The following is a 12334-nucleotide window of genomic DNA, read 5'->3' on the forward strand; positions in this document are numbered from 1 at the left end:
GCATATTTTGAAAATCTGAGATGACAGTGTTGTTCATAAAAGGCTAAGCTTGCGAGATGGCATATTTATTTCATTTCATTTGCGATTTTCATGAATAGTTAACGTTGCGTTATGGTAATGAGCTTGAGGCTGTAGTCACGATACCGGATCCGGGTTTGGGAGATCAGAGAGGTTAAATGTCTGCTTTTTTATTTATTTTTACCCATCTACCAATAGGTGCCCTTCGTTGCAAGATTGGAAAACCTACCGGGTCTTTGTGGTTGAATCTGTGGTTGAAATTCACTGCTCAACTGAGGAACCTTTCGGATAATTGTATGCGTGGGGTACAGAAATAAGGTAGTCATTCAAAAAATCAAGTTAAAACACTATTATTACACCCTTTAACCTTTCTGATCTCCCCATCCCGGATCCGGGTTCGTGAATACAGACTCAAGCTCATTACCATAACGCAACGTTAACTATTCATGAAAATCGCAAATGAAATGAAATAAATATGCTAGCTCTCAAGCTTAGCCTTTTGTTAACAACACTGTCATCTCAGATTTTCAAAATATGCTTCTCAACCATTGCAAAACAATCATTTGTGTAACAGTATTGATGGCTAACGTAGCATTTAGCATTAGCATTCAGCTGGCAACATTTACACAAAAAAACAGAAAAGCATTCAAAAAAATCATTTACCTTTGAAGAACTTCAGATGTTTTCATTGAGGAGACTCTCAGATAGCAAATGTTCAGTTTTTCCTGAAAGATTATTTGTTTAGGACAAATCGCTCCGTTTTCTGCGTCACGTTTAGCTATGAAAAAACCCCTGTATCCAGGATTGTGTAAATCTATCAGCAAGCTCATTAGCATAACACAACGTTAACTATTTATGAAAATCGCAAATGAAATGAAATAAATATGCCATCTCTCAAGCTTAGCCTTTTGTAAACAACACTGTCATCTCAGATTTTCAAAATATGCTTCTCAACCATAGGAAAACAATCATTTGTGTAAAAGTAGCTAGCTAGAGTTAGCATTTCGCGTTAGCATTTAGCGTTAGCATTAGCGTTAGCATCCAGCACGCAACATTAACAAAAACATAAAAGCCTTCAAATAAAATCATTTACCTTTGAAGAACTTCTGATGTTTTCAATGAGGATACTCTCAGTTAGATAGCAGATGCTCAGTTTTTCCAAAAAGATTCCTTGTGTATTAGAAATAGCTCCGTTTTATACATCACATTTGGCTACCAAAAAAAATCCATAAATTCAGTCCTCAAAACGCAAACTTTTTTCCAAATTAACTCCATAATATCGACTGAAAACATGGCAAACGTTGTTTAGAATCAATCCTCAAGGTGTTTTTCACATATCTCTTCATTGATACATCGTTCTTGGAAACATGCTTTCTCTCCTGAATCCCAGGAGAAAATGCCTGCACCTGAAGATTACGCACAAATTTAGACAAAGGACACCGGGCGGACCTCTGGAAAATGTAGTCTCTTATGGCCAATCTTCCAATGATATGCCTACAAATACGTCACAATGCTGCTAAGACCTTGGGCGAACGACAGAAAGTGTAGGCTCATTCCTTGCGCAATCACAGCCATATAAGGAGAGAATGGAAAACAGAGCTTCAGAAATTCTGCTAATTCCTGGGTGATGCATCATCTTGGTTTCGCCTGTAGAATGAGTTCTGGGGCACTTACAGACAAAATCTTTGCAGATTCTGAAACTTCAGAGTGTTTTCTTTCCAAAACTGTCAAGAATATGCATAGTCGAGCATCTTTTCGTGACAAAATATCGCGCTTAAAACGGGAACGTTTTTTATCCAAAAATGAAATAGCGCCCCTAGAGCTCTAACTGGTTTTAATCCATTTTCAATTCAGGTTTTAACAACAAAATGTGGGAAAAGTGGGGGTGAATACTTTCTGAAGGCACTGTATTAGAAGATAGTTATGGCTGGATCACCCAATTCGTGTTCAAACAATCAATGTGGGTATCCCTCTCCATAAAACATGAGCATTCTCAACACTGCAAGAGCAACAGATTACCTGACATGTATAATCCCCTTGCAGGTCAACCTCACTTACTGTGGAAGTGGTGGCGAACATGTACTTGTCCCGGAGCTGGAAGTTGTCCACTCTCTCCAGGATGACTCGGCGGTTCTGCCCGCTTTGGAAGAAATCGGTGCTGCTGAGGATGCTGGACACCCCCTGGGGCTCGTGCCTCTGGACCAGCACCGTGGTGGGGGAATCGTACGGCTCCACACCCCTAGAAAGATGCAGAAATTAGCGCCCGTCTGTCAGACATAGGTAGGGCCAAGAGTTTCTCTCTGACCATGTGGCCCGACCAAGACAAACTCCAGGCCCTTGACCGTGAGTTTATATTTATTGACCATGTGAACTGAACAGGAAGGACTTAAGGGCCTTGGAGGTCTTCCCGTTCAGATAACATGGTCTGGGAAAACTCTGGGCCCAACTTAGTCATACCATACAGATGGACATAGAGTTATGGTTACACACACACACTCACTGACAGACTCTGAAAACCCGAGAAATGTTTCACGGATTACTGACAATCCTAGTATCGTGGAACGGCCTACGTGTTCCTGTGAACACATTCGAAACTCAGAATCCATTTACCACACACATTGATGTATTTATAGTTTCCCAACTGCACATTTCCAGTAGAAGTTCTGTGTGTGGCCATTTTAAGCTGTGAACTTACGGTAAGCTCCAGCAGAACTGAAAGAGGTTTACAGTAGTTTATGATCATCTCCCATAAGACATTCCAGATTCACACGGAGTGTTCTCACTAACAATGGAGTCTAGTGTCTAGACTGGCCTATAGCGTGACATTTTAGAGGGGGTCGTGTTTTTATGGGAGCAGGCTGTCCATGTAGAGAGGATAAGAAAGACCCCAGTCAGACAAACTTGGGACCTTGCCTGTCTAACGTTAGTTTGGGGACTTTGCATACAGCCGGGAAACTGCCAATATTAGAGTTTGGGGCAGAGTTTCAGGCCTTGCCGAAATTAGAGTTTGTTGCATTGCTTTTGGGACTTGTCTATATCAACGTTTGGGGACCTTGTCCATCTAGCAGAGTTTGGGGGCCTTGTCCATAGCAGACTTTGAGGGCAGATCTAAGTAGCAGAGTTTGGGGGCCTTGTCCATAGCAGACTTTGAGGGCAGATCTAAGTAGCAGAGTTTGGGGGCCTTGTCCATAGCAGACTTTGAGGGCAGATCTAAGTAGCAGAGTTTGGGGGCCTTGTCCATAGCAGACTTTGAGGGCAGATCTAAGTAGCAGAGTTTGGGGGCCTTGTCCATAGCAGACTTTGAGGGCAGGTCTAAGTAGCAGTTTGGGGTCTGTCTATCTAGCAGAATTTGGGGCCGTTTGGAACTTAGCCCATATAGGCAATCCTTTCAATGTAGCGCTGGCAGGGCAGTGGGATAAAGCTAGCCTATCTAATCCAGTGCGAAACAAGGGCCTCTTTATTCTTTTTATTTATTCTCTCGATCCTCCTACCAAACAGGATCAAATGTTTAGGACAAAGGGGAACAAATACATACAATTTGCTGGTTCGAAATATTTTGACAAATGCTGGTTAAACACGTCCAACAGTGGGATGTGAACCAGACAAAACCCCAGGGTTTACAGCCTTCTTAGCCTGATCTGCAGTGCAGGCCCTTTTCTCTGTGGCCTCCACAAACAGATTAGACATGGAAAGCCCATAATCGGCAAAGAACTGGACACACATGGTTAAAAAGGAAAACTGGCCATAGAGGCCGAGGAGGAAGAAGCACCAGACAAAGATCTCAATGCAGCTGGTGATGCGGAGGCAGTTAGACACAGCGGAGTCAGTAGCTACGTCCAGATTTAAAAAGGAAAATGACTGGTGGAAAAAACATAGCGGAGAAAAAGAAAAAAAAAACTATTTCTAGCCAATGCTTACGCCAATCCAATGCTTACGCCAATCCAATGCTTACGCCAATCCAATGCTTACACCAATCCAATGCTTACACCAATCCAATGCTTACACCAATCCAATGCTTTGAAATATTTGGGGAGGAGTGCAGCAGTACACACTTCTGGAGCTGCTTTCTTCTTCAGAAGTCCGCAAAGACTTTCAAGCTTTGTGCGTATAGTTACTGCTTTGGGATGAAATGGTTTGTTCATGTTCGTTGTTGGGTTGTATGGGTATTTGTAGTCAAAATCTCTGAGGCTCAGAAGTGTGATCTAAGAGGATCTCCAACATCACACTTGGTGGGGGGGAGGGGCGTCATCTCCCAAACACAAGAAAGAGCCCGGGGGGGGGGAGACTGCAGCGGTAGCTGCGATGTTATCTGCAGCGCTGCCTGGTATTACTGACTACATTATGCCACTTGGACAGGCAGAGTTAAGTGGGGCCCTGGCAGACAATCACTTATTCATCAGAAAGAAGGCAGTCTGTTCGACGCCCCTCAAAGTCGCCACATATACGACCACCTCCACCGTCAGAGAACGCAGGAGGGTGAGAAAAATCAAAGGGAGAAGGGCTGTGTGTCTCTCTCTGACACCAGAAGATGTGAGTACAAATAGTCTGGGGAGACTAAAATGTTGTCAATAAGGTGAAAATGTTCCGAACGATACAGATAGAAATACACTGAAAAGAACGGACGTGATTCCTAATACTACTTGACAGGCAAGCTTAACGTTCTACACAATACATTTCAAATCGGAACGCTCTGAAATGTTGCACCCTCCTGAACAGACCCCTGCTGTAGCTGACAAGGAGCTTTACATATTTGCAGTGGAGAATGAGAGCCTCTTGTTGTCACCTATTAAAACGGCAGAGATCCTGCGAGGGAATGAAAGTGATGTCTAACCCGAACTAACCCTCCGCATCCACGCCTTTAAATCATTAACAGATCGGTCAAATCCTTTTATGGATAGGATTTGAAAGTAAAACATATTTTTTTAAGTTTGACTGCGCCACTCTCCTGCCTAGGTCTACATTACGTGGTGAGAGACACATGGCTGATCTCTTTCACAAGGCACTGAATGTGTCGCAATCATCATTAGCGGTATCAGATTGTTTTTGTTATTTTGATCAACTTTGTCTGTGCAAACTCTGCTCATCTGGCACTCCAGCCAGGCTCAAGCAAACGTTCAAAAGTATTTGAAAGATCTCAAACACTATTTGAACCAAGATCTGGTTGATAGGAGGGTTCAAAAATCATTCACACATAGTGAGCCCCAAATAACAATCAGGTAATCAGTGTCTCTCTCCCTCGGGGACCGTAGTGGCATTTTCTTTGCATTGTCATTCAATTACAAGGGCCAATCTAATCTATGTATTTCACTTGGAGAGGCAGGGTCAGGGCAGGGTTAGCTCGCAAGCTGCATGCTTGGTAAGCATACAGCGATCAGAAGACATGTTTAACTCTCCACTGTCTGAGGTCTAGTGAGGGACAGATTGAGGAGGCAAGCAGTCACAGAACACAGAAAAACAGGAAGTAAACAGGAAAAGGACACACACACACACACACACACACACAACCCACCCATCCCTCTCACAGATCGTTGCTTTAATGTTTTGCAGACAGTCTGGCACTCAACAGCGACAATTAATTATACTGATGACTGTACATTCTGCCTCTCCTCACACAATCATCACCTTTGTATACAGAGGCATTGATCTTACCAGAAATATGCCTTCACGTGCTCTTGGATCAACACCCATGTCTCTCCAAAATCGTCAGATTTCCATAGCTGCAAAAATAACAGAGGCGGGGGGTGGGGAGTAAATTAAGGTCACATGTTATCTCCAGGCTGTATATAAAACTGCCAGAATGTTTGAGAGTCGACCATTTTCCATCATTTCAGTTGAGCTGAAATGTGAATAATTAGTCAGGGGAAAATTCCACAAAATGTCCTCCGTATTGTATTTTTCAGAGAGACAGTTCAGTAAACGCAGCTGTGACATTTAACCAGTATTTAAATATGCACCATTCTATTTGCAATTATGCAACTGTCCTACATTCAGAAATATCAGCTTTGTTTCTCTAGAACAGTCACGCTGTAATATATATCAAATGCTGTGGGGCTATGGTACGGTAATCCAGCATATGGAGTAGAGCCATTTGTACACATAGGCATCTAACCCCAAACTGGCAAAGGAGGAGCCTGATGTACTATAGCCCTGATCATTATAATAGACTCCTCCTACACAAAGATCTCCATCATGAAAAGACAGTTGATCTCAAGGGACTTCCCGGTTAAACATTTTTTATTAAAACATGCTTACCTCTGCATGTTGTTAATTGTCTACGTTTCTGTCCGAGACCTTTTTCAAGACAGTGAAGCAGCATTTCTATAGCAATCAGTTGACTACCTGTTTGTTGGGGTGGGAGCCATCATAGCCCAGGACCAGGTTGGCTCTCTTGCTGTGCAGCAGCAGATCTGTGGGCTTGAAGGGGATGGAGAACCCCTGGATGGTCTTGCAGAAGTCAAATGAGTTCCAGAGGTAGCTGTTGGTGCTGTCTGCAAAGAGGTACTGGAACGAGAGAAGGACAAAACAAGCCAAGGTTAGGCTAAATACCCACTGGGGTCTGTTCATGAGTGTTACAGAATGTTAAGCTAGAAATACACTGCTCAAAAAAATAAAGGGAACACTAAAATAACACATCCTAGATCTGAATAAATGAAATATTCTTATTAAATACTTTTTTATTTACATAGTTGAATGTGCTGACAACAAAATCACACAAAAATTATCAATGGAAATCAAATTTATCAACCCATGGAGGTCTGGATTTGGAGTCACACTCCAAATTAAAGTGGAAAACCACACTACAAGTTGATCCAACTTTGATGTAATGTCCTTAAAACAAGCCAAAATGAGGCTCAGTAGTGTGTGTGGCCTCCACGTGCATGTATGACCTCCCTACAACGCCTGGGCATGCTCCTGATGAGGTGGCAGATGGTCTCCTGAGGGATCTCCTCCCAGACCTGGACTAAAGCATCCGCCAACTCCTGGACAGTCTGTGGTGCAACGTGGCGTTGGTGGATGGAGCGAGACATCAAATCAAATCAATTTTATTTATATAGCCCTTCGTACATCAGCTGATATCTCAAAGTGCTGTACAGAAACCCAGCCTAAAACCCCAAACAGCAAGCAATGCAGGTGTAGAAGCACGGTGATGATGTCCCAGATGTGCTCAATTGGATTCAGGTCTGGGGAACGGGCAGGCCAGTCCATAGCATCAATGCCTTCCTCTTGCAGGAACTGCTGACACACTCCAGCCACATGAGGTCTAGCATTGTCTTGCATTAGGAGGAACCCAGGGTCAACAGCACCAGCATATGGTCTCACAAGGGGTCTGAGGATCTCATCTCGGTACCTAATGGCAGTCAGGCTACCTCTGGCGAGCAAAAGGAGGGCTGTGCGGCCCCCCAAAGAAATGCCACCCCACACCATGACTGACCCACCGCCAAACCGGTCATGCTGAAGGATTTTTCAGGCAGCAGAGCGTTCTCCACGGCGTCTCCAGACTGTCACGTCTGTCACATGTGCTCAGTTTGAACCTGCTTTCATCTGTGAAGAGCACAGGGCGCCAGTGGCGAATTTGCCAATCTTGGTGTTCTCTGGAAAATGCCCAAACGTCCTGCACGGTGTTGGGCTGTAAGCACAACCCCCGCCTGTGGACGTTGGGCCCTCATACCACCCTCATTGAGTCTGTTTCTGACCGTTTGAGCAGACACATGCACATTTGTGGCCTGCTGAAGGTCATTTTGCAGGGCTCTGGCAGTGCTCCTCCTGCTCCTCCTTGCGCAAAGGCAGAGGTAGCGGTCCTGCTGCTGGGTTGTTGCCCTCCTACGGCCTCCTCCACATCTCCTGATGTACTGGCCTGTCTCCTGGTAGCGCCTCCATGCTCTGGACACTACGCTGACAGACACAGCAAACCTTCTTGCCACAGCTCGCATTGATGTGCCATCCTCGATGAGCTGCACTACCTGAGCCACTTGTGTGGGTTGTAGACTCCGTCTCATGCTACCACTAGAGTGAAAGCACCGCCAGCATTCAAAAGTGACCAAAACATCAGCCAGGAAGCATAGGAACTGAGAAGTGGTCTGTGGTCACCACCTGCAAAACCACTCCTTTATTGGGGGTGTCTTGCTAATTGCCTATAATTTCAACCTGTTGTCTATACCATTTGCACAACAGCATGTGAAATGTATTGTCAATCAGTGTTGCTTTCTAAGTGGACAGTTTGATTTCACAGAAGTGTGATTGACTTGGGAGTTACATTGTGTTGTTTAAGTGTTCCCTTTATTTTTTTGAGCAGTGTATATTTTGTAGAATAGATAGTAGAACAGGGATTCATTATTGCTCTATACATAACATTTCTATTTGCACCTGCATCTTTCCGAAGTGAATAAACGTCAAGCCTGACTGATTTCAACAAACTAGAATAGCAAGAACTGGCCTAATATCTCAATTCCAGATATCTCTAGTCTCGCTAATTCAAAAGAGTTTGCAAACATCCCTACCCCCAAAATCTAAAAATATTCACAGAACTAGTCAAGAGATATTTAATTTGAAATGCCTAATTAGAAATTCAGATTACGCAATTATACAGAGCTATAAACCCATTTTATCACTCCTTCCTTTCATCTATTTTTTAGCTGCCTTCCCAATAACTCCTCTATTCTCAATGGCTTCCATTTGGAAATGGGACAGAGCCCCTGTGAGAACAAAAGCTCTGTAGCGCAAGGCACCGAGCGGGAGGTAGTGAAATAGATGGACGCTATGAGATGACGATCAAAAGCTGAAATGATATCTCATACTGTAGATGAGTCCCGACTAGGACATAGTAGGTCCCACATGTACAGCACATCACAGAGAGAAACATCAGGGACTTACTCCACTGTTATATCACCAGATCCAGTGCCTTCAGAAAGTATCCACACCTCTTGACATTCTACACATTTTTTGTTGTGTTACAGCCTGAATTTCATATTCACTAAATTGAGATTTTGTGTCACTGCCTACACACAATACAGCATAATGTCAAAGTGGGGGAGGGGGGGGGGGGGGGGGGGGGAGTAGAAACCTGACAAATTAATATTACAAATATATATAATTATTCAACCCCTTTGTTATTGCAAGCCTAAATAAGTTCAGGAGTAAAAATGTGCTTAACAAGTCACATAATAAGTTGCAGGGACTCATTCTGTGTGCAATAATAGTGTTTAACATGATTTTTGAATGACTACCTCATCTCTGTACCTCACACATACAGATAATTGTAAGGTCCCTCAGTCGATTAGCGAATTTCAAACACAGATTTAAACAAAAAGACCAGGGAGGTTTTCCAATGCCTTGCAAAGAAGGACACTTATTGGTAGATGGGTAAAATAAAAGCAGACATTGAATATCCCTTTGAGAATGGTGAAGTTATGAATTGCACTTTGGATGGTGTATCAATACACTCAGTCCCTACAAAGATACAGACATCCTTACTAACTCAGTTGCCAGAGATGAAGGAAACCACTCAGGGATTTCACCATGAGGCCACGGTGACTTTAAACAACAAGAGTTTAATGGCTGTGATAGGAGAAAACTGAGGAAAGATCAACAACATTGTAGCTACTCCACAATACTAACCTAAAAGACAAAGAAGGAAGTCTGTACAGAATAAATGATTCCAAAACATGCATTCTGTTTGCAACAAAGCACTAAAGTAAAACTGCAAAACATGTGGCCTGAATACAACGCGTTTTGTTTGGGGAAAATCTAACACAACACATCACTGAGTACCACTCTTCATATTTTAAGCATGGTGGTGGCTGCATCATGTTACGTGTATGCTTGTCATCAGCAAGGACTAGGGAGTTTTTAGGATAAAAATAAACTGAATAGAGCTAAGCACAGGCAAAATTCTAGAGAAAAACCTGGGAGACAAATTCACCTTTCAGCAGGACAATAACCTGAAAGACAAGGCCAAATATACACTGGAGTTGCTTACCAAGATGAAATTGAATGGTCACGAGTGGCCTAGTTGAAAAAGATATGGCAAGACATGAAAATGTGTTACGTTCGTTGAATGGAGGAGACCAAGGCGCAGCGTGATGTGAATACATTGTTTAGTGTTTCTTCGTTAATAAACAGAACAAACTATACAAAACGAACGTGACGCTATATACAAACAAGTGCAGACACAGGCAACTAACCATAGACAATAACCCACGAAATACCCAAGGAATATGGCTGCCTAAATATGGTTCCCAATCAGAGACAACGATAAACAGCTGCCTCTAATCGAGAACAAATCTAGGCAACCATAGACATACATAACACCTAGACAAGTAAAACACCCATAGACATACAAAACCCCTAGACAGGGACAAAAACACATACATCACCCATGTCACACCCTGACCTAACCAAAATAATAAAGAAAACAAAGAATAATAAGGTCAGGGCGTGACAAAATGGCTGTCTAGCGAAGATCAACAACCAACTTGACAGAGAATAATATTGTGCAAATATTGAACAATCCAGGTGTGCAAAGCTCTTAGAAACTTACACAGAAAGACTCACAGCTGCAATTGCTGCCAGAGGTGATTGTAACATGTATTGACTCAGGGGGTTGAGTACTTGAGTACTATACACATGAAAACATGAAATGACCCCGGGAATAGATAGAACATCGCTCAGACATGCACAACAATTATGTAACATCAAAACGGGTGAATGTTTCTATGAAGATAATGTTATAAATAGGCAGATCCATAACCAGTCAGACTTGGTGTATAAGGATAGGGCCTACATGTAATGTTAGACAGCGGGTTATGCTATAGGCTAACCATTCATTATCTCAGATCCCGCTTCATTCATAAATCACTACCTAAAGTGATCACTGCAATTTAGCTCTCAGACACTTCATCATATGCTTTCTATAAAGGGGAGGCTAGACGGACCCATATTTATCAAGTGTCTAGAGAAGGAGATTTAGGATCAGTTTTTACCTTTTAAATCATAATGAATCCGCTTATTATGGACAGAGATTAATTGATCCTAGATCTGTACTCATACTCTGAAGAGGCTTGCTAAATACGGGCCCGGAATTCACAGCTCAGCGTGCACATGAGAAGAAACCACTAATTTCCCATGGTAATCATCTCCATGATGTTGGGAGCATGTTGCAGACTGAGACGGTGACATCCTCCTGCTGTTATACCAGGCAGCCCTGCCTCTCTCTCTTATCTGCAGACGGATGGCCCCAGCCTGCAGCCCCTACAGAGACTGACAAACTGCGTTTCCCATGCACCTGGAAATAACCTCCACTGGGCTGAGTGCCAGGTGGAATGGGGGCGGGGCCAGGGCTATGACTCACCGGCACACAGTGAGACATAATCGAACACGTCACCGCACCAAACCTCACGGCACTGCATCGAACAATCTCGAGCTCAAGAGTGATAACTACGCATGTACACAAGCACACACCCACAGACACTATATACACCTAAATCAACCCTTAGAAACCACAAGCTCAATAACGTTATGTGCCTTACGCTGGTTTTGAGGAGGTGGGAGAACATATGAAAAAGAGCTATACACTCATACTTTGAAAACATAATAAAACCCCTCTGTAACAGGGCAGTTTGCAATATAGAGACAGGCCTTTTATCATCATACTGCACAGTGGGTGTACAAAACATTAGGAACACCTGCCCTTTCCGTGACATAGACTACCCAGGTGAATCCAGGTGAAAGATAAGATCCATTATTGATCAACATGGCAGCAACACAACATGACAACAACATGGTAGCAACACAACATAGCAGCAGAACAACATGGTAGCAGCACAAAATGGTAACAGCACAAAACAGGTTACAAACATTATTGGGCACAGACAACACCAGAAAGGGCAAGAAGGTAGAGACAACAATACACACAAGTGTCAGTAAGAGTGCCCATGATTGAGTCTTTGAATGAAGAGATTGAGATAAAACTGTCCAGTTTGAGTGTTTGTTGCAGCTCGTTCCAGTCGCTAGCTGCAGCGAACTGAAAAGAAGAGCGACCCAGGGATGTGTGTGCTTTGGGGACCTTTAACAGAATGTGAATGGCAGAACGGGTGTTTGTGGAGGATAACACAAAATCCGGGGAGGTGCCAGCTGAGTAGAAGACTGTATCATCTGCATATACAGTTGAAGTCGGAAGATTACATACACCTTAGCCAAATACATTTAAACTCAGTTTTTCACAATTCCTGACATTTAATCCTAGTAAATATTCCCTGTCTTAGGTCAGTTAGGAACCACTTTATTTTAAGAATGTGAAATGTCAGAATAATAGTAGACA

The 12334-nt window shown here is 43.1% G+C and overlaps 1 protein-coding gene across 2 annotated transcripts in view; it reads right to left on the bottom strand.

The window, feature by feature from the left end:
• LOC110507083 (sortilin-related receptor) overlaps positions 1 to 12334 on the bottom strand; it is a 70317-nt gene that overhangs the window by 47143 nt on the left and 10840 nt on the right. For both annotated transcript variants that reach the window (XR_005040090.1, XM_036965740.1), the window contains exons 4-6: positions 6358 to 6519; positions 5668 to 5735; positions 2077 to 2257 (exon numbers count right to left, since the gene is read on the bottom strand). Coding sequence is in view for 1 of the 2 variants with exons in the window: in XM_036965740.1 (XP_036821635.1) it covers positions 2077 to 2257; positions 5668 to 5735; positions 6358 to 6519 (411 nt within the window). In the remaining variant the exon portion in view is untranslated. The remainder of the gene's footprint in view (positions 1 to 2076; positions 2258 to 5667; positions 5736 to 6357; positions 6520 to 12334) is intronic.

Source organism: Oncorhynchus mykiss, chromosome 27 (genome assembly GCF_013265735.2).
Source record: "Oncorhynchus mykiss isolate Arlee chromosome 27, USDA_OmykA_1.1, whole genome shotgun sequence".
Lineage (NCBI taxonomy): Eukaryota > Metazoa > Chordata > Actinopteri > Salmoniformes > Salmonidae > Oncorhynchus > Oncorhynchus mykiss.